Here is a 24,151-nt window from a genome sequence, read left to right on the forward strand (position 1 = left end):
AAATAAATAAATAAAATAAATAAATAAATAAATAAATAAATAAATAAATAAATAAATGAGATACCTAAAATTATAGTGCCATCTACAGGCAAAGAAAATATCAATGATAGCACATTTTAATGCTTTCACATTTTCTAATTGCTACTCAATGTTTAATAAAACTAGGATTTAATAATTTACATAATTTATTTTCTGATTACATTTACAGAATATAATTTATCACATAAAATGAAGTAAAACATTCTTTCTAAAAATTGTTTACTACTTAATATAGCATCATTTCATTTTCAACAAACATTAAAATGTAATTTTAAAAATCCATGGCATTGCAATCTCCACTTATTGTGTCCTAAATTTAAATTTAAATTTAATAATATATTATTAAAATATATAATGACAAAAAAGGAACTTTTTAGTATTAAAAAGAATCCAAACACCCTATCATCTTAACACAATGGCATATTCGCTTTTATTGTTCCCTTCCAAACTTGCATCTATGGACATTTATTTAACAACAACTAAGTGCCAGGCACTTTTCAACTAAGTGCCAGGTGCTTTACATATATTAACTCAGAAAATCGTCACAATAATCTTAAGGAATATTAGCATCCCCCTTTTATAGATGTTGAAGCACACAAACCTTAAATAAGTTGTCCAAGGCCACACTGCTGTAAGCTTCAGAGCCAAGGCTCAAAACGGGGGAGTTTATCTCCAGTATCTGTGCTTTTAATCGCTGTGCTAAAGTGCCTCTCATTTGAAAAGGCTGCCTTTAGTGTATACACTACATTTGTAATATATACGTTCTGCTTTTGAGGGGCAACATTTTCTCACATAGATAAAACCGCATCATCATTTTTAACAATTAACATGTTTTTCCATCAAGTTGATAACACCCCATTTTACTTCCTTTCATTATCTAATGCTGGACTTCCAAACTATTTCTAATTTCTTTCATTATATATAAAAATGCTGCAATAAGCAAATTTTGCATTGCATACAGCTTCTTTTCCTTCTTTTGAATTTCATTTCTTATGCTAACACACCCAATAGTTTGACTGACTTAAAGTATATAGAAGTGCCACATTACTGAAATATAATGCTCTATACTGCTTTAAAAATGTCAGCATTATATAATGCTAACAACAATGAAAGAATGCTCAGATCTTCCCAATCAGTATATCCCATTTCCTCCCAAATGTAACTAATATAAAGTGGTTAAGGATGATTTATGATGGGGAATAGTTAAATCAACAAATATTTACATTTTTAAATGGGCAAAATGTTTTCTTCCTCTAGCAACATAAAAAGTAGAGATAATCCTATTATTTGATGCTTATGAGATTTGTGTAATATTGATTCTTTAAGTGAGCCTCAAAAAAAAAATCAGTACCATACGCAAAGTCACTAGTAAAAGTATCAGAGGTAGAATCACAGCCTAGATCTGTCTGACATTAAAATCTGTGTTTTAGATAACAGAAAAAAAAAATAACAAAAAATTAAGAAGGTCAATGTATGACGAGATAAATAAACTGTATAAAAATTTTTATTTCAGTCTTCATTGAAGATTATTCATCTGACAAAGGGGTAAACTACCCTGGGTTACCTATCATAAATAGAGAGATCACATTTCCCTGATGTATTGTTTTGATCAACAATTTCAAAACTAGGAAAGCATAACAATAATAATTAACAAAATGTTTCCTCTCTTTTTCTCTACAACCATGCTTTCATTACAGCCATGTTTCATCTGTATTCTAAGCAAGGAGAGAGAGGATATAAACATTACTCCAAAAACATTTTTTCTTAAATGTTATCTGTAGTATATACGTATGCTCCTAATAGTCCAGAAAGACTATAACTTTTATAGCACAGAATAAAGGTCACTGAATCATTAGATAACAGAAGAAACACAGGCTTTGGAGTCTTAAATTGAAACCCTGCCACTTACTAGCTATATGTCCTTTGCAATGTTAGTATCAACTTCCTACTTCATCGGGCTGTTGCGTAATTAAGGGAGATAACAATTATAAAGCTCTTAGCACATGGCAGATGCCCAAGAAATGTTAGCTCCCTTTCCTTTAAAGACATATATACGATTATATCAAGGGTACTGGTTTTAAAAGTCATGCTTCATTATTTCCCTCAGACAAACTGTAGCATAACACGAGGCGTCAAGATCAAAAGAGATCAAAAGAGATGAAATTGCTTCATCGATGTGGGAACCTTCTGCTTTGACATCAATATCTTGTTCTTCTATTAGTTGGTACAAGACATTATAGGGTTGTTTCAAAATCTTCCTATAGCATCCTGGAACATTCAGTTTCAGAGTAGGTACTTTAAACCTGCATGTCTGTAGTCCATCTCTGCTAAGTATTTCCTGGTACCACTGCCCTACTTTGTTCTTCGGGTACTGAATATTGTATCCAAGCACTGGAAGAACCACCTGTGGAAGGGGAAGAAAAGATACATGAAGCAGTGTTCCGAAAAATGTATGATCATATTTTAAATTTACTTTTATGACTAGGACCTGGATCTGTAAAAACAGTCTCAGGATACAAACATACAATCAGCCTAAAACATGATATTGAATACTATACTACTTTGATTATTTTTAATGCTGCTAGGCAAAGAAAAAGAATCATAACATCATAAAATCATAAAATCAAGAAGGAATCTTAGTAACTAAGGTAACCAACTCAAGTCAGATATTGTTAGATAAACTATTGCTAATGTAGAAGAGATGGAACAAGTTTAATTACATTTAATTAACCAACAAAGACTTAAATCTCTGTGCAGTCATACAATCCTAAAAGCACATTCTTTCAATAACACAAAAAATAACCCTTACTGCTCAATCATATAACTGATATTCTCTTTGATAATTTTACATTCTTCTTATTTAAAAACATGAAAGCAAACAAGAGGCAGCAAAAATAATGTTTACTTTCTCAGCTGCTTATGAGCAAACACTGCATTTTGTGGGGTTTACCTCCTTTGCTGATTACTTCTAGATATTCTTAAATAGTACCAAAAGGTTGTCAAAAAAGGAAAAAGATGAAAAAGTCAAATACACACAACATGAACGAATTTCAAATTCATTGTGCTAATTGAAAGAAGCTAGACCCAAAAGGCTGTATACTATATGATTCCATTTATATGACATTCTTTCAAAGGCAAAACCACAGAGATAGAAAATAGATGAGTCGTTGCCAGGGGCTGGGGCGAGGGGTGGGGGTTGACTACAAAGGAGCATAGGGAAATTTTGAGGAAAGATGGAACTGTTCTTTATCTTGATTTTTGTGGTAGTCATATTACTGTATACATTTATGAAAACTCATGAAACATTTATGAAACATTTATGAAAACACATGGAAGAGTTAACTAAAAAGAGTGAATTTCATTGTGTGTGTGTGTGTGTTTCAGGATTTTTCATCCTGAAAAATCATGCTAGGGCTTATTTCCCAGTTAGGTCTTATTTTCGGGGAAACATGGTATGTATGTATGTATATGTATACATACATATACAGAGCATGCCAAAAAATGTATACACATTTTAAGAAAGAAAAAAATTGTACTAAAATTGTAATACAGTGAATAACACTAGCATTCACTTGAGTAACGCCATCTTTGGAGATAACGTCACACTACACATTGCTACTGTAATTCAATTCAACTTCGAAAAGTAATACATAGATAACATCTCTTCAAATGTGTACTTTTTGTTTTGGCACCCCTGGTATATATAATACCTAAATTTAAAAACGGTAAAAAAAAGGGAGGGGATAGAGGGGGAACTGGTCACATTTTGCCTTTTGTGGACAATGTCTATACTTACATCTAAATGATACTAATTTTTAAGCAAATTTACCTGATGTATTGCATATATATTAGCCGATTCCTCTTCTTCAGTTACTAGATGAACCTATTTTTAAAAAACATGATAAAAATATAGATGATTCCCAAATGTTCCAAATTCTCTCAATTTTCCCTAATTCACATATGCATAATTTGAATCCTATGGTGAATACAAAATAAAATATTTTCACAATTTATTTCTGGATGCAGTAGACTGCATACAAGTTAGAAGGATTCTTCCTGCTGTAACCACTGACAACCGAAGTTGGAACACACAGATTATGGGGGGCAGCTTAACATTCTAAGGTGACTCTTTTCACCTCAGTCAGCAGCAATGTTTTACTAAATTAAATGTTGTTCCTTATTACGCTGAATCTGTTTCTGTGAAACCACCCCAACAAATATCATATTCTATGAGAAGTGGTGTTTCTCAAAATGTGTCTCATAAAATAGCTATAGGTATCACATGAAGGAGGGAAAGAAAAAGAGGTGTGTATTAAATTAAGTTTGAGAAATGTTACTGTAAGACATCAGAGAACTCTGATTTCTCTTGCACAGGAAAGCTCAGGTGTCAAGGCAGCTTCCTCATTCCACAGGCAGACAGCATTCCCGTCTTCTTAAGGCATTCACCATACAATAGTGTCTAGCTCTCCTCCGAATCTGCTTGCTTTCCCCTCGGTTCTCCCTATTCTTATCAATAAATTCCCTCATTTTTTTGTTGTTTTGTTTTTCATTTGACTTTGGGTGTTCATTAAATAACTGGTTTTAATTGCTGCTGGTTTTAATTGCTGCGCTCAGAAATGGACATAGAACTCCAGGTGTGATCTGACCAGAATACATGGGACTACGATTCCTCTTCCATGATCACTTCCAGCTTTTTGACTTTCACAAACTCATACACATACCTATAATACTGTAATTTAGGTAATGTATGAAAACACTGAACAAACACGGGCAGGTACAGAAGACCGCTTTGTCTTTACAGAACTCCCTCCAGATTAACACAGATCTATTAATCAACAAACACGCTTTTGCTGTATGGCTGCTCCCCAAATATGAATTTGCCTTAGTATTTAATTGTCAACTCACATTTCTCTATCTTGCTCACACACAAAAAAAAATTATGAGAGAATCTTCCAGGTGACTTGAAATAAAGTGACACCTGTTAGCCTAATAATCCCATCAGAAAAGGAAATCAGATTAGTTTCCTATAGTTACATGCCCCAGAAACAAAAGCAGATACTCGTACAATTCTGATCACAAAACCGACTTTGCAAATGTTACTTTGAACAAAGAAGTCTTATAAGACACATGTATTTCAGAGATTATTGCTGTATGTTGTCAAAGTAACCTTTAACTCCTTAAAATCTGAATTAGAAATGGCTGGTTTACTAAATAATGTTTTGCCCAGGTAACATTTAAATGAACATGTTTTCTGGAAGGTGTTAAAAAAACTTACGATTTTTCATTATTTATTAAAAGGGACTACTAACATACATATTCTTCCATTCATATGAGGTAAAATAAAACCTAAGATGTGGCTAGATTTCTTTTTACAGTTTCAGAGTCTGTACCTCAGTTAAATGACCATTCATAGTGATTTATGCTTCCAGTAATTACTTTCTCATCTAAATATGTATAGGCCATCCATTTAATGAATTAGTAAAGCTGACATCTGTTGTTCTGGCTTACTCAGCCAGCCCTTACTCCCTCTTTTCCGATAGCGATGGTGCCATTTTCCAAGGAGCTCCCCTCCCAGTTCTCAAATGTGGTTTAGGTGGGATGGTTCCAGGAAGGAGCCCTTGAAACATCGGCTTAACTGATCACATACTCCAGTCCACAATGATTAGTTTGAGGACATGAGACCCAAGCCAGCCCATTCCTGGTCACTGAGATTCAATTCCATGGCTTTTGTTGAAACTGTTGGGAAAGGAAAGCCCTCTTTTCTGGAGAAGTTGTGAGAAATAAGCCTAGTATTGCTCATAACTATCCTGCCACCAAAGGAATATGCCAGACTGGGAATGGATCTAACAGAGGAAACAGAGCTGAACAATGGAGATGGGATGGATGACTTAGGATGCTGCTTAAACACCTGGGTATGGCTGGGCCTGACTTAATCATGGACTTTCAGTTATGAGGGCCAGTCAGTTCCTGTCTGCTTTTCCTTACGTTACTTTGAGGTGGTTTCCATTATTTGAAATGAATATAAATGTCTTTAAAATATTTTTAAGAGGAAAAAAGCAAGTTGTGAAATCACATTTATATAAAAGAAACACAAACATTACGTGACCCATATACCATTATAAAAATTTTTATATCTATATTTTAAGCTTTGAGCCTCTAAGTCCTGCCTTTTCTCCTCTCAGTGTTAATTAATAGACTAAAAATCCACTTTTCTTTGCAAATTTATATAAAAGCATAGAAAAAGATCTAGAAGAAAACATTGCAAAAAACAGAGGACGGGGAGGGAATTACGACAGAGCCGTGGCAGCGATGACAGCTTCATCTGGTATGTTTTGATTTTGATTTTTAAAGAGACTGTTTTGTGCATTATTTGTGTAATTTTTTAAATACTGTGTTCTTTAAAGGAAGCTTTACTATCTTTGTACCTTTCATTTCATATCATTGACTATTATATTTTTCCACTTATTGACATGTATTAAGCCTCAGCTGACAGCAGAGTAGAAGCAGGAGATGAGCAAATGTAAGTTTAAAAAGAAATCTGTAAAATGCATGTTTAGTTGCAAATTGCGTCTAAAACAAGGGCTTCTGAGAATTAGTGTTCATGCTTGTGGTTAACTACTCTTGGAAAGCTGTGACGAAATGATACTCACTTTATTACTTGGGAAATGCTCATCGTCACCACCTTCATCCAAACAGACTAAATCACCCTCCACCACTCTTGGTCCATAGGTTGTGAGTCTATAAGATACTGCCTCATTCCAAATTTTGCTGCTATATGCATGAATGTAGAAAATGCGCATAGAATGGGGAAATGAGAACCACGCCTGGATACACCCCTCCTCTGTCATGCCAAAGCGATGCAGTGACTCCAACAGTGCTCTCTCTCGAACTTTGAATTCAGGCATCAGTGAAAGTGTGGCTTTAGCATCCTCTGGAATAAAGGAAAAAATCACTTAGCCAACCACTTTTATTTAAAGGCCAGTTATAAAGACCTTTAGTATGCTCTCTAAATGAAAGGCAATGAAATGTGCTGTTTCACACCAGGATGATGCTCTCAGCACCAATTATAAACCTACCTCCTCGTGAAGAGTTTGTTTTTTAATAAAGATTGTTAATTTTATGGTCCATTCACTTTCCTGCATTAAAAAATAATGGTAAAAAAACACATAAGTAATTCCTACTTCAGAATGGACCATCAGAATGGAGATGAAATAATTTGCAGTTATTCAGAGGATTTACAATCCCCTGAGCCTAGAGATTTTTCTGGAGCTATTACGGACATTTACACAGAATTTTTTGAATAAGAAAGGGTTGATATTTGGATCCTTTAAGTCTACTATTAGGTCTTGCTAATGGGATGTTTTTTTAAATTAGATAACTGGATTCTATTGTAAAGGTTCAGGTAGGGCCTTGGATTTTTAATAACTGTACCAGGCTTCTTATGCACACTAAAGTTTAAGAATCATTGCCGTAAGAAAATTATCTTCTCAGGACTCTACAATAGATCCACAAAAATAAGTCACTTTGAATTTTCTTTAGTATTACTTACATAACATTTTGAAATGCCACACTATTTACAGATTACTGTATGGCATAAAAATAGTTCTTCTATAAATAATCACATATATATAATATGTACAAAATTAAACACAATGAATGAAGAGTTTTGAAAACTGACGTCCTTTATTTCAATGTAAGTGAAATTCAGTATGCACATATATGTAGATCACATATTTGAATAAATCTGAAATAGTATGGTTGCTATTACTGGTATTTAAATACAAGTAATATTTATTCAGTGTTCAGTACATACCAGGCACTATTTTAAGAGCATCACACCTATTATCTTATTTAAATCTCGTAACAGTCTTTTAAGTACCATTATTAGCTTCAATTTACAAATGAAGAAACTAAAACAATGAGGCTAAATCACTTGTACAGAACCATACAGTTGGAAAGCACTAAAGCTGAGAGTTACATCCATGTAGACTGACTCCAGAACCCACACTCATAACCACTTTTCTTTAGTGCTTCCCATTAAGCATTCTGCATATACATCATTATATTGAGCTAAAGTTTTCAAAATCAGCAGTCAGGGCTGCATGGCAACTAGACCAAAAACAATGCACGAAGTATCAGATATAATAAATGTATTTTTATTTAGTTTATTTTTCAGCCTCCTCTAGTTGTAGTGAATCATACTTCCATCAGTACCAGTTTAGAATTGGGAACTCCCATCTCCTCAGAGGATTTAGGCAAGAAAAGGCACTATCTCCCTTCCTACCCCTACCCCTACCCCCGAGCAAGAGTAAGGACAAAGGTCCTTAAGATCTGGCCAAAAATGGAGTACCTAGGGAATGTAATAAAATGATCAAATATACAATATATTACAATCCATTTCTTATCACTTTTATGTTGCAATGAATGCCCTCCATGACAGAACATTTATATTACGGATCTCCATGGCTATGTATGGGGTAAAGAAACTTTTTAAATACCAGTTTGAAGAAAATATTTCTTTGCTCTATTTACAGGATCATCCAAATCTTCTGGTGTAAGAAATAATTTTACAGCTTTCACCTTTAAAAATCAAGAAAGCAAACGTGTTAAATGAAAATGACAAATCACTTTTAAAAACAACATGCATCTTAAAAGAACAGGCATTTAACAAATGATAATTGATGCTGCAATTTTATCTTTAAGCTTTCAAAAATTAAACAATCAATGTTAAATTTAGAAATAAACTTCTGTACAAAGCAAGCTTATACATAGGTTTAAGATATTATGGACTGGAAAAAGGGCTCCCCAATCACTTCCACAGTTCTTCCATCATTCTTTGCTTCTAGTATCAAAGTATAAATACAGGTGTGAAGTAATGACAAAAAACTCAGACTTCACCAACATTCATAATAAAAGTAGGGGAGGAAACCGGCAGAAGGGAATGGCAAGCCACTAATTTCATTCATGTTCTCAAGTCTCAGAATTCTTTGAGCTTAAAAGTAATTGCCAAAATCTCTTTTAAAAATTGCCAACTGTAATATTATCTTTTAAAACCCACATAGATGACAAGATGTTCCTTTAAAAATATGATATCTATTATTCCTGTGTTTTAATCACCATCGCCAGCATTGTGATTTACGTATTTCTAAGGATGTGTCTTGCAGTAGGAGCACTAACTACATTTGTAGATGTGGTCTACATGCTCAGCTCTCGGCCTTATTCCAACGTGCAAGATACTGTTCACATGCACAATACTTTTCACAACTGCTTTTACTGTTCCTTTCTCTTCTACTCAAGAAAACATCCTATGACCCAAATGAGTGAGTACGACACTATCACATGAATAATCGTGCATTTGCTCAAGTATATAATTCTACAGTTTTGTAGTTATTCGCTATTATGTACTTTATCCAGTGCGCAAATACATCTGTATGTATATAATATGTAATTATATAAAATATACATTTAAAAATATATAATTTTAATAATTGAGCAAATGTGGCTTCTTATTTGTGACATTCATTTATAGTTTCATTTGAAACTATTCAGATATATTTTTCAAATCTGCTGTTCCTATTAGTCTCTGGCTTTGGGTGAATTCCTATCTGTTGTATAATCTGATACTAGATTTCTGGAATTGTAGGTAAAAGTTTCCTTTAAATCCTCTGTTCAGTTCACTAAGAATTTGGTGAGTATTGGTCAATTCTCTGTTAAGTCTCAAAGAAGAATTAAACACAGGGACATTGCATACAGTTTTCTTTCTTATAATGAGATACTAAGAATATAGTAGCTGCTCATATGTTCAGTGGTGCAGTACATAGTATATGTGTATATGCATACATGTGTTTATATGCTGGGTTAAGAAAGCAAGGAGCTGACTTATGTAATAAGTACAACTGAGAAAACAGATGAGATCATAGTTTTAAAAAATACATACCACGTCACTCTTCAGCAAAGCCAATCCAATTTGGTCTGTGTGAACTTTCCTTCCCATCCCAAATCTCTGTGGTCCATAGTAATTCACAAAACCTTTATTCTATGAATAGGAAAAAAAATCCATTAATTAAAAGTGTATTGTTATGGACTACATGCCTGTGTCCCTCCAAAATTCATGTGTCGAAATCCTACCCTCTAGTGGAATAGTGTGTGGAGGTGGGATCTGGGAAGGTACTTAGGTTATGAGGGCAGAGCTCTCATGAACAGGATTCGTGCCCTCATAAGAGAAAGCCTTGGAGCTAGCTAGTTCACTCTCTTTCTACCATGAGAATACAATAAGAAAACCCTGCTGGCACCCTGATCTCAGGCTTGCAGCCTCCAGAACTATAAGAAATAATTTTCTGTTGTTTAAAAGTCACCCACTCTGTGGTTCTGTGTTACAGCCCTGAACAGACAAATAAATACAATGATCCTGTCAGAATATGTAATCAAGTCTTTCTCTTCATATTTATTTTAGTAAAGAGTCCTGTAATTTGTCACATACACATGGGGACCAAATGGTCTGAGAAATGCTATACAGTTAGAGAGTAGAAAGGAGGAAAAGAACAAGTGATTAAAAGTTAGAAAATAAGATAAGTAAAAAAGCTTTAAAAATATGTCAGCTCTTCATTCACATTACACAGGGGTTTTCTGGCATGAGGGACTTTGGATGCTAAAACTGGGAAAGTTGTGGGAAAACTGGGATGAATTGGTTACCTAGTATTGGATCTGATCTTTGCCCTGAAGCTTTTGCTGATTCTGCTGAATGGAGAGACTTGGAATAAGAAACAGATTTATTTTGAAACCCAGCAAGTTTTGGCTCTTTGTATGTAACAGTTCATTTTTCAGTTATGTCAGTTTCTGAAAACCTGGGGCAAGACAATGGCATAATGTCACTTTAGCAGGACGAGAAAACTGTAATTTACTACTGCAACCATTAAAGACATTGGTCAGTAGTTAAATGTGCTATCTCAAAGAACACACCAGGCCCAGATGGTTTCTTAAAAGTGAAAGAGTCTTCCACACTCACTTTATGAGGCGAGTCCATTATAATTCATTAAATAATTTTTGAGGACCAACTCTAAGATTGTTCAATAAAAGATGCTAAAACAATTTGTTACAGGCATGGGACAAAAGCCACCCTGACCTCATGCCATTCACAAAAATCAACCAGTGATAGAATAAGTACTCCCTGTATTAAATCTCATAGTTAATATTTTAAGTATTTAAAATTTGAAAAAAAATAATATCCTAGAACAGCCAGAAGAGTTTTAACTACCCCTTCTAATTACATAGGGTTGGAAATAACAAGGTTTATAGCAATCAGAGCCATAAACTTCTAAAACAAAACTTCAAAGACTTCGCATTTTCAGGGCTTCTCAACTCCCTTCCCTTTTCATGAGAACTCAAGGAAAGTGGGCTAACACTAAGATTATTATTAATGGGGACTTTATAATGGGCAGTAGTATATCCATAGGTACCAAATGAAAGACAGGCAATAAAGGCTCTCAGAGTTCAGAGAAACCCCCTCTTTTGGCGTTCTGAGTACCCAATTTCAATGTAGAAAGGGGGTTCCCCAAATTCACAAGAAATTCTCTGGCATCCGCTGGGTAGCCCACCATTCAACTCAATTCTGACACCATCTACTCAGAGACAGCACTAGATTCTACAGGTGAAGGCTTCAGTCCTACAGACTGTCTCCCGACCAGCACCTTCAGATGCCAGGCCAGTCACAAACCCAGGCTGTCACCGGTTCTTCTGATGGACCTGCTACAGAGTGGAGGTTACAACAACCCCCTCCTTGGACTTCAGACACCAGCTGCAAATCCACGTTGTTACCTGTACTTCTCAGCAACTTGCTTTCAATTAAGAGGTTCCCAAGACCTCTACACCTCAGGTTCGACTAACTTGCTAGAGGGTCTTACAGGACTCAGAGGAACATTTCACTTACCAGATCACCAGTTTATTATCAACTCAGATTTATATAACTCAGAAACAGTCAGATGGGAGAGACGCACAGAGCAAAGTATGTGGAAGCTTCTGTCTTTCCCAAGTGTGCCACTGTCTGTGCATCTCCGTGCGTTGATCAACCCGGAAGCTCTCTGACCCCATCCTTTTGGGTTTTTGTGGAGGCTTCATTACATGGCATGGTTGGTTAAATCCTAGGCCATTGGGAATTGATTCAATCTCCAGTCCCTCTCCCCTCTCCCCCAGTGGTCAGGGGTGGTACTGTAAGTTACCACTCTAACCACTGGCAACCAGCCTCCCCCATTTTCCAGTGCGTGCCAGAAGTCACTTCATTACTATAACAAGAGACAGCTCTATCACTCTTAACACTTGGGAAATTACAAATGTTTTGGGAGCTGTGAGCTAGGAACTGTGAATAAAAACCAAATATATATGAGAAATATGTATTTGGTCATATTTCTTATAAATCACAATATTGCTCTCCCACACTTTTATAAGGGGTATCATTTTAGTAACAGTTTTTCAGGGTAAAAGAAAGAATTTTAGGTAGGTCTAGAAAAAAGAAAAAAGCAACCATATGAAGACTACACAATCAGAGAACTTCTAAACATAGGTGACTATGCTGAATTAATAAACTTTAATTGGAAGACATTTTCTAGCTTAAGAGACATAACATTGATTAAAAACCAGTTTTTGTTGGTTTTCCTGGTAGAGAGGAATACAATTGTGTAAAAAGGTCTTTGTGGTCAGAAACTTAGGTCAGTGTTTCTCAATGTTGGCTACAGAGTAGAAACACTTAGGGAATTTTAAAAAATATTAATGCCTAAACTACATCCCCAAGTGTTCTTACTTAATTGATTTAGGAGTAGAGATTAACTGCTGAGAATTTTTAAAGCCCCCCACGTTGAGAATTACTGGTCTAAATCAGAAGTCGGCAAATTACTAACTGCCAACAAGTCAAATCTGGCTCAACACCTATTCTTGTAAATAAAGTTTTGTGGGATCATGGCCATGCTCATTCATTTATGTAATGTGTACGGCTGCTTCCACACAATGGCAATAGAGTGGTTGCAACAGAGATCCTATGCCTATGAAGCCAAAAAATTGTATTATCTGGTCCTTTATAGAAAAAAAAAGTTGCTGACACATAGTGTAGACAATCAGACTGAAGGCAATGGTTGTATATGCACATTTAGATGCCTGGCAAATGTCATTTAAATGTATACATTAAGTTTTGTTTTTTGTTTTTGTTGTTGTTTTTTACTGACATAATAAAATGTATACAATTTCTCCTTTGTATACATTGAAACAAAATTCAAAATTAGATTGAAAAGAAAAAAACTGTGTATAATTCTAAAAGGTAATTTGCGAAATTACCAAAGATTTCTGAAAAGAATTACCGAACAAAGTTTCCAAAGAAATTAATTCCTTTCTCTAAAATACTACTCTATATGGCAGGTGCTAAAAAACATTCTTTTTATACAGACAGTTTTTTCCCCCCATCTCTAGGGAACACATTTTATTTTTTTAAATTATATTAAAGTTGTGGGATTTTTTTCCAACGTAAAAATGTATTAAGAAGAAAATAAAAATAAGCCAAGAGGTCCTAGTTATTATTTAAAAAATTAATTATACATGCAAATAAAAACAAAAGGTGCCAAAGAAAAAGTTTCCTTTCTTGCCTCAATGTAATGAGAGGGACTATATTTTCCTGTAATAGTCTATTTTAAAAGTGAGTATTCTTACCTTAACATTTTCTATCGCCTCCAAAATTCTCTCTCTCAGGTTTGCAGAATCATTTACTTGGTTTTTTAAGTTTCTGATGACAATATCAAAGTGATTTCCTTTGAGCTGACCGAGTCTAAGGGAATCATCTACAGACCGAATATTAAACACATTCATTCTTTTCTTTTCAATTTCTTTTTCAATATTTTTCAACCTATAAATGATAAATCATATAGACTCAGTTAAATCTTACATTTCATTTCAAAAATTATAATTTTAAGTGACAGTTGCCAGGTAACCACTTGTATCAGAACACTAAAACAAAAATTTTGGGGAATATTCCAAAGTTAATACTTTTTCAACAAATATGCACTAAAAACCCATTATTATAGGATTATGTTAACTAGTTATTTTAAGGGGAATATGTGTTCTTAATGCTATCACCTTTAACCTCCAAGTGAAAGAACTTCTCAACTGTTCTCCCATTCTATCTCTTCTTAGACTCTGCTCCTTTCCTCCTCAGTCTCTCTACCACCACCATTACCAAGAAAAAACACTAGCACCAGAGGATTTTCCTAAAATTATGCTCTGAGTAATTCCTTACTCAAACTTTCAATTCTTCCCTAACACCTAAAGAATAGATTCCAATTATCTTAGCATAACTTTAAAGACCCTGTATAAACTGATGTAAATTTTTCTTTACATTCATATTTCCTGTAGTCTTTATAGTAACTATCTGTTTTACTAGGCAAACTGTTTAGCTTACTGCCCCTCCAAACATATCTCCACATTCTCTGCATCTGCCAAAATCTTACTATAACTTGAAGGGTAATTAACACCGTGTCCCCATAAGCTAAATCAAAGTACTCTTTCCTCCTAGGAACTAATAATATTTCTTGCCTTTGGTAGTTAAAAACTAGCTTTTAACATCTAAAGTCCTTTTCTCTTACCTAATCTGTACTTCTGGACCACACAGACAAAATCATGTACATGTTTTGTCCCTCATAGAAGAGCTTAGAAGCATTTACCTACAAATAGTGGATATTTAAACATTTTATGACTAGGATTAATATACCAATATTACATCAAATTAGGATGCATTTTGGCCCAATGATTCAACTTTCTGAAAAGTATCTACAAGGCGCAGATTTAAGCACAATAATATTAATCACAATATTATTTACAGTGAAATACTGGAAAGAATTTCTATATCCAAAACTAGAGGAATTTTCAACAAGCTAGCCTATACCATGGACATAATTTTGAAATATTTCATGACATACATTTTAATAAAACAGTGTTAATTATTTTATTTTTATAAGTAAAATATAAGTGGCATATACAATATGATTTCCCATATATAAAAATGTCTCTGTAAAATGTACATATGTAGTATAGTCTGAAAAAAGTCTGGGAAGAAATAGATCAAAATGTTATCATGGTTCTTTCTGAGTAATAAAATTATTAGTGACTTTTAATTTATTTTTTATATAGCACTTTTTTTCTATTTTCTAAATCTACAATGAAGATGTATTTCTTTTACCATTACAAAAAATATTTTAAATATTTGATTAAGCTGAAGGGGGGCTAAATTTGAGTGTTTTACATTCTAATTAACAAAGATTTTATTTTTAAATTAATTTTTATTAAATTTATTAGGGTGACACTGGTTAGTAAAATTATATAGGTTTCAACTGTACCTTTCTGTAATGCATCATAGATATATTGCATTGTATGTTCACCACCCAGTCAGTTATCCTTCTATCACCATATATTTGACTTCCTCTTCCCTTTTCTAGCACCGCTGACAAAGATTTACTTTAAATATAAGAAAGCACAACAATAAAAGTATAAAAGTATTACAGTAATTAGAAAAAAAATTTGCAATACACTGTCCTGAATATGAATTCATATTTGAATATAAAACAGGATGTTCAAAAACAATTTAGATCATTTAAAATCAGCAGCTGCTCAAAGTTCCTATCCTAAAACTACCTATATTTTCAATGTAAATTTCAGACATAACTAATTAGAAGATAATTATGCTGTTAACGCAGAATGTGCTGCTTGGTAAGCCTGTAATTAATGAATTAATGTTGACAGTGAGGTAAATATGCTCCCAGTATTATTCTGAATTTTTAATCTTACATTTGTGTATTCGATGCAATAAGAAAGAAAAATTCTCTCTTATAATGTCATTACCTCTCTGGAGTCACTTTTCTGACAACCATTGCTTGATAGGTGATGGCTTTCTTGTCTTTAAGGCCTGCATAACTAAAATCTGAAGGAATCACACCAAGTTTGATAGCTAAAAAACCAACTGCTTCAAACATTTCCAGATTTTCTTTTCGTAGGGTAAAGGCTGAAACAAAAATAATCCTAGATTACAAAAAATCAGCTACCATACATCAATTATAATATTAGCACACTAATAGATTAATATAGTGAATCAAATCATTCACTCAAATTTAAATCAAAATACAAAATCAGTGCCATAGATGTCAGTGGTTATTTTTAAAATGCTAATTGGCTCATTAAAACCTTACGGAAAAAAATCCAAATGCCTGAATTTGGCGTTTCTATCTGGCCCCAATCTCCTTTTTCAGTCTCCACATTTGCCACTTTCAGTCATATATCCTATAATCTTGACAGAGAATTTCTCATAATCCTTGGACGGCCTAGAACTTTCCATAGCTTTGCACTCCCTCTGTCAAAAAATATGTGTTCCTCCCATTTTACTTGCCAGCCATATTTCTATTCAATCTTCACCATCCAAAAGCAGCAGCAATTCTCCCTCAAATTCTTTCCCGGTTCCCAAACCTGAATGCTCCCAAAGCAGGGTTCATGTTTGTTTTATTGACTATTATATCCTCTGCCTAACACATAGTATGTATTCAAATATTTGTTGAATCAGCAAGAGTAAATAAATGAACTCCACAAGTAATTGATTACTGAATCTTGCATTCTCGCATGTCTCCACAAGCTCTTATCTGCATCACTTCACTTAACATCATGTATTATAATTTATCTCTTTATGTTTGTCCACCCCCATAGACTGGGAGTTCCAGGCCAGCAAGCCAGTAAATAAAACAGTGTTGCTTCATGGTAGATGTTTAAAATGCTATTAGATGAGAGGGTGGGAGTGAGAGATTGTGGAGGTGGGGGAGAGGAACAAGACCAATAACAACTACCACCGATCTTATTAATAATTTAAACATCATGTGCCATCTGGACAGGCTGGAAAGGTTTTTTTGTTGTTATTGCTGTTTTTTTTAATTATTTTTGAACCCAGAACTTCTGGCTCCTTCATATCTAACAGTTATTCCTTAAAATTCTACTATAAGCAGTAAAAAGGCAGGTAGCACCTTTCACACTTTGCCTGCAAAGCTCTTTTAGTCAGAGCACCCCTTCTTTAGATACATTTTCTACCTTCCACTTCAATACAGGCAACAGTGTTGCTAAACTTTCTGCCACTACATACCAAGGATCCCTTTCTTCCAGGATCTAATAACATTTTCCTTACTTTCCTTTAAACTCTCATTGACAGCTTCCCTTAGGTACCTTCAAACTTCTGCCTGCCAACAGGTCCCAAAGGCATTGCTATCACAGATTTTAGGCTTTTATTACAACAGCAATTTATTTCTATCTCTATTAATTACCTAATGCTGCACAAGAAATCACTTCAAATCCTAATGATATAAAACAACAATAATCATTTACTATCTGAATAATATTCTGCCTTAAAAAGAAAGACAATTCTAACATATGTACAACATGGATGAACCTTGAAGACCTTAAGCTAAGCGAAATAAACCAATCACAAAAGGACAAATATTGTGTGATTCCACTCATTCGAGATACCTATAGTCAAATTCATAGAGACAGAAAACAGAATGGTGGTTGCCAGTGGCTGGGGAGAGAGGAAAATGGTGAGTTATTATTTAATGGGAACAAGAGTTTTAGTTTGGGAAGATGAGAAAGCTCTGAAGATGGATGGTGGTGATGGTTGTACAACAATGTGAATGCACTTAATATCACTGAATTGTACACTTAAAAGTGGTTAAAATGGCAAATTTTATATTATATTTTGTAACAATTAAAAATAAAAATACTTTTTTTTTTAAGTATTCTTCTTTTAGATAGCTCTCTCCTAACTAAGGAGTTTTTTTGTTTTGTTTTGTTTTGTTTTGTTTTCAAGATGAGCTATTTTTGTTTTTATAAAAGGCTGGCCCAAGCAAAATTTGGGATAGGCAAAGTTTATGTCTTTTTCTTTGTTTTTGGACTTGTAGGTATACCAGTACCTTCATACTATCCTCTGATGAGCCATCAATTCCTCCCTTTGGCATATCCCTCCAATTGTTTATAGTTTTTCTAAAACTAATGTAAACTAATATGTAAAAAGTTTCCTCAATTTGTTTTTGTTCATTAACTCAAATTAATAGTGTTAGAATTTTAAGTAATATAAAATTTATAGATGTTTAAATCACTTATTAGTAATTCTTCCCCATACATGAAAAGCTAGTTTTTTTCTTCCTTCCAAATAAATTTATCTGTTAACATTAACTACATGCCTCACATGTCAAGTCCTATACTAGCAGCTATCTCATAAAAAAAGCAAGTCACACCACCAGACAGAGATTTCCAGGAGAGAAGACGCCAATATTTGAATAACAATTATGTACTAAACATTTTCCTTAATTATTTCATTTAATTCTAACAATATCATTGTGAATTACGCATCACTACTACCCCATTTTTAAAGCACAACCAAGTTATGAATTGCTAAGTAACTTGCCTGAGGTATTCTTTCCATTTTTACATTTGTAGAAATTATGTCTTAAAGATACTAAAAAGTTCATAAATCTTTTTATGAACTAAAGTCATAATATAAAATAAAACCGACACAGCTCCAAAGTCCAAACTCCTCTCATTTACACAAAGAGTTCCTATATAGTACAATCCTGTTTCTGTGCCACACACATCTATGCAAATTTGGATTACTGCTTTTATCTTAAATGTCTTGCTGTACACATTTATAAAATGTGACCATTTTCCATTCCTCACTTAGAACACAAGCCAATTAAACCTGGTCAGTCAGACTTGTAGAGCGAGCTTTCATCAGTTCTATACCATCCTGGGAACTGAATATATCCCCTAAAACAGTGATTCTCAAAATGCAGTCTCCAGACCAGCACAAAAATCAACTCCTGGGAATTTGTGAAAACCCTGCCCCAAAGCTTCTAAATCAGAACCTCTGAGAATAGGGCTCAGAGATCTATTTTAACAAGCCCTTTTGTGACTCTAATGCACGTTAACATTTGAAAACCTCTTCTCTAAAATACTGACAGAGCCAAAGGATGAAGCTCCCCGTGTTTTCAGGTTCCCTACCCTGGGTAGTGAGGTTCAATTGTTTTACATTAAAAGTATTCACTTTCTCAAGTATAGCAAACATATTTGACTTAACTCCAAATACTTAATTTTAATTAATTTTAAAACTATGATATGAAGATTTACTGCCAATAAAACTTATTAAACACAAAATAACTGCTTCAATTATATATTTGTGACTACGTGAGGTATAAATGTGTGTGTTAACCACACTTTCATTAATAAGGTTAATTTCTACAATTATTGTAATTTGAAAGACTTTATCTTCCATTAAAAAACAGATCCACGTATTTTTTCCAATATCCCTCTGGACAAATTTATTCAATTCATTTGAATTATTCACCTCTCACTGATTTTTCACTGATTCACAATTTTAACTACTTTTATCAAAGAAAATGGTAATGATTTATTAAATTACCTGTGTATGTAACTTTTTTTCCCTGGCATTCAAGAGACCTTTTCCTGTGCTTGTGTGCTTTTTCTCGAAATCTTACTGTTATCATTACATTTGGATTACCAGCATTGCAATTAGGTTCAGGAAAAGATTTGGTTTCCACAAGATTTCCAAACTTTTTGTTAACAAAATGGTGAACAGCTTTTCTGTGGACTTTGTCTGTGTCAGGTTTAAAGGTAAACTTGGAATTTTCTTTCTTTGCATCCAAATATTTGAAAAAATCAAGTGCTTCCTCTTCGGATACCAAGTGAAGGAGTTCTTTATATTCAAGATTTGGTTTTACAACAATTTCACTGTGTTTTCCTACAGTTATTAAAAAGGGAAACTTCTGCCTAATAGCACTATGCAAAATAGCCCTCTGGTTTTTGTCAAGGATTGTGCCCAGTAAGAATTCAGGAGATGGTCCAATTAGCTCAGTTTGAGAATCCCACTTCTCTTTTATAGCACAAGCAAACTGATTCAGTAATTCACTAGTTTTTTTATCTAACAAAGAGCCTAATACATCGACTTTTTCTTCTTCACATTTGGAAGTTCCATCATTGATTATATCTTCCTTTTCTGAACCAGTCTGATGATTTTGGTCATCATGGGAAAACCTAGCCAAAGTATTGACTTCTTGGTTGCTTCCCTCTTCCAAGGACACATTTTGAAGATCTAGTTTTGTTTTCTTGGCAAAATTATTTGACTTGGGTAGTACTTTACTAATATTGTCAATAGGTTCATCAGTGGCCTTATTAACTAACTGTCCCTGTTCATCTATTTCAATAACAACAAAGTCACTTGGTGAGCTTTTTATAGTGCCACGAAATCCAACATGATCAGTAATGAAACACAAAGAACTAAATCTGATTCTGAAATCTGCATCCTCTTCCATTCTTAAATAGCAATGCCTACAAAAGAAACAGAGAGGCAGTCAGTTACTAGAAAGAAAAGTTGTGGGTCACAAAAAGAAATAGGTTTGCAGGATTTATTTAATTCTCTTTCTCCCTTTCAATCCTGAGTCTCCTTTAATAGACATTAATAATCTATTTATATATATCCTGTGTATTTTGACCCTCCTATACCAAAATGAATTAACATGCAAACTTTTTCTGGTATAACTGGTGAGTTGCAACTTGACTCTTCATCCACTCCAGGATTCCATCTATTATTCAGGATTAAAATGAGTCAGTTTCAATTTCACTTTAAAAATATCATTTGTTGACCAGCCTGGTGGCTCAGGTGGTTAGAGCTCCATGTTCCTAACTCCGAAGGCTGCCAGTTCGATTCCCACATGGGCCAGTGGGCTCTCAACCACAAGGTTGCCAGTTCAATTCCTCGAGTCCATCCAAGGGATGGTGGGCAGCGTCCCCTGCAACTAAGATTGAACATGGCACCTTGAGCTGAGTTGCCGCTGAGCTCTCAGATGGCTCAGTTGGTTGGAGCGCATCCTCTCAACCACAAGGGTTCAACTCCCGCAAGGGAAGGTGGGCTGTGCCGCCTGCAACTAGAAATGGCAACTGGACCTGGAGCTGAGCTGCGCCCTCTACAACTAGGATTGAAAGGACAACAACTTGAAGCAGAACGGCACCCTCCTCAACTAAGACTGAAAGGACAATAACTTGACTTGGAAAAAAAGGCCTGGAAGTACACACTGTTCCCCAATAAAGTCCTGTTCCCCTTCCCCAATAAAATCTTAAAAAAATATATATCATTTGTAGGCCCACAAAGAACACAGAACTGTGTACAATGTGTGCAGTGATTTTCTAAACCCTACCTCTGAAATTTCCAGCTAAGTCCAGAGAACTTGTGGCTAGATTTTTATATATTAGCTGTTAGGGATGGGAGAAGGATGAGGAGAAGACAGGAAGAAAAAGGCCAAATTGACAAATAAAGCTCTAAATACCAACTTGCAATGTGATTACTTGAACCGTAAGCCTTCTTAAAAGCCCATATAAAAACTTTTACAGATACAAACTTCTGAGGTTGACCCAGAGGGAAATTCCAACCTTGTCACGGTCATCAGAGAGAAGAAACCCTTACAGATTTTCTTGAAGCAGCAGACCAGAAAACAGTCCTGTAAGGAGGCCTTCACTCACTCTTCACACAACCTATGGCTACCACACCAGCTGGAGCTACAGGAAAGATAAAACGCCCAAGGGCCATAATATTCCTTTGTGTTAGCCACAGTCTCCAGGTAATTTAATCATCATCTGGACCTCCATTCCATGTTGACAATGTATTATACTAATCCGAAACAGTTTAGCAAACCCCCCTCCTCCATCCTATTATGCCATGTAGAAATCAGAGCAAATTCTCTACATCCTTATTTCTTAGGAAATATAGAAGGATATATTTATTTTCCTTCATTCTGTAATTTCCTGTACAGTCTCCTCAGTTTCTAGCCTTCACTGAAACCTGGCCATTTCCCCCAGGCTGCTTCCTCTGTAGTCCTTTCAAGTGAAAGCCAGTTTTCCTTTCACACCCACCTAACTTAGAGCCTGGAAGTTGTACATATTGTGTTTGCCACTGCTCCTTCCAAACCATTTCTTCCTCCTCTACCTCCCCAAATCCCAGTTCCTTTGAAGTTCATGCCATCAGGCTCTGCCATCTGCTGTCATTCTCTCTCTGGTCCCAGGATGACTCTTCCTTATTCACTGAAGACTTTAATGTTCACTGTCTCCTTAACCAGCATGACTTGCATGACCATCCATATGGATCATCCATTTACCATCACAGTGTCTCAGTTCCTCCATCTGAACCTCTACCCACTTCCACTTCATCTTGGTCATAGCCTTGACTTTCTGATCACCAAAAATTGCATCAACTCTAAGCATCTGGCTCTGATTGCTCCTGCTGTCCTTTCATCACCTCCCCTTTGTACTTCAGTCTATAAATTCTTAAACATTGTAAAGGCCTCTAATCTCTGCTTCTACTACTGGTCCACATAACACCCAGCATGATTTAAAAGGTAAATTAATCCGTATCACAACCCGGTTTAAAATCCTCAAACCACATTTATAATGAAATTCAAATTACCCTGGCTTCCAAAGATTTCTAAGATTCTGGACTTTGTCTAGTCTACAAATTTATTTTGTAACCTTTCTCCATTTCCAACTATACTCCAAATACACTGGCCTTCCGTTCCTTTGTACTAACTGTTCCTGTTGATTAAATTGGTCCTTCCCAAATCACATCCTATGAGGTCTTCCCTGACCAATGTCTAAAGGAACCAGCAAGTCACTCTTTCACAAAACTTTAGTTTTTTGCATAGTATTTCCATCTAATAATTTTCATTATTTATTGTAGATTGTTAGCTCCATCCAAGCAAGAAGTTGTCTGCCTTATTCACTGATTATCTCACATTTAGAACACTGTCACGCACATAGTAGGCATGCAATCAGTACTGAGAGTTGAATAAATTAAATTATAAAATAAGAGGGTAAGAGTGTAAAGGAAGAAAGGTTGCATTTGCCTATCATAATTGGTAAAGTCATAATGCAAGAAGTGGCCATCGAAGTCCTCAAAACTGTCCAAGCAATAGAAATGAGGCAGAGGCATATCATAAGTAACGTGAAAACAAAACATGCCATGTGTTAGAGAAAACCGAGCAGTCCAGATACAGAGCTGTAGGAGAAGAAGTTCTCTAGTACAGTTCTGGAAAATACAGTTGGATCAGTGCCAAACTATCCAAGACACTGAATGCCCTGCCCAGGGCTTAGAATCCAGAGCGGTCAATGGGTGGCCACCGGAGGGGGTTGGGAAGGGAAAATACACAATCCAAAAGGATGTTTTGGTTAAGATGCCTGATGGAACCGAACAGGATGAATCAGAAGCAGAGTTAGGAAAGCAGTGTAATCAAGACTACTGTTGTAGGATTGGCCTTGGGAATAGTAACAACAACCTCTTAACCCCAGTAAAAGGAGGATCTGAAGACATTCTAAGCTAGTACAATGGGTAGCACAAGTAACTTGGGGAGAATGTGGAACAAGGACGGAATGACAACCGAGCATCTTAGGAACAGAGCGGAACCCAGCTGGGGGGAGCCCACGTGGAGTTCAGCATACACGTGCGGTGTTCCTCCGCAACCCACTGGTTGATGAGGGTGCCAGGTGGAGCGGGGTAAGGTAGTTTGACCCAAGGTCAGTGAATTCCCGGGTGAGGATGGACAGATACAAGGAAGATACTAGAAATGGAGGAAGACGGCGCCTTTTCCCTCATGCTCTTACTTCACTAATCGCCGAAGCTCCGCCGAACTCACTCCTACGTCCTTCCCGCTCCGTCCCCAACCCGCAGAACTTAAACCTCCGGCGTGGTGGCCTTCTGGCGCGTCCGAAAGCACCTCCGGACACCGCCACCAGCTCCCCGCGCTCCTCCTCCCTCCCCCACACCCGCCTGTCCCAAGGCGCAAGGCTCGTCCACCTCACCCTCCGCTCGGGGGCAAAGGCTTGCGGTCCCAACGCCAATCATGCCATCGCCCCTTACAGAAGCCCACAGGACGCTAGATGCTCGACCCGGTCTACCTCACCTCCAGGTGAGGGCATTCTCCTGCACAACGTTGTGCGCATGCCCGGAAGACAATATATTTCGCCTCCGACGGAGACGTTTTTAAAGGGACAGGCT

The 24,151-nt window shown here is 35.6% G+C and overlaps 1 protein-coding gene across 2 annotated transcripts; it reads right to left on the reverse strand.

Moving 5' to 3' along the window:
• Nucleotides 1-449: 449 nt before the first annotated feature.
• Nucleotides 450-24,144, reverse strand: PUS7L (pseudouridine synthase 7 like). 2 transcript variants are annotated; one of them, XM_081059813.1, is made up of 9 exons: nt 24,057-24,144; nt 19,514-20,439; nt 15,910-16,069; nt 13,729-13,921; nt 9,977-10,075; nt 8,538-8,619; nt 6,690-6,970; nt 3,869-3,922; nt 450-2,443 (listed from the first exon to the last, which is right to left on the reverse strand). In XM_081059813.1, exons 2-9 carry the CDS (start codon nt 20,421-20,423, stop codon nt 2,117-2,119), a joined length of 2,106 nt encoding a protein of 701 aa, XP_080915939.1. In that variant the 5' UTR covers nt 20,424-20,439; nt 24,057-24,144; the 3' UTR covers nt 450-2,116. The 2 variants fall into 2 exon arrangements, with proteins under 2 accessions (XP_080915939.1, XP_080915938.1); XM_081059812.1 differs by having other exon boundaries at nt 23,956-24,123.
• Nucleotides 24,145-24,151: the final 7 nt, after the last annotated feature.

Source organism: Rhinolophus hipposideros (assembly GCF_964194185.1).
Source record: "Rhinolophus hipposideros genome assembly, chromosome: 9".
NCBI lineage: Eukaryota > Metazoa > Chordata > Mammalia > Chiroptera > Rhinolophidae > Rhinolophus > Rhinolophus hipposideros.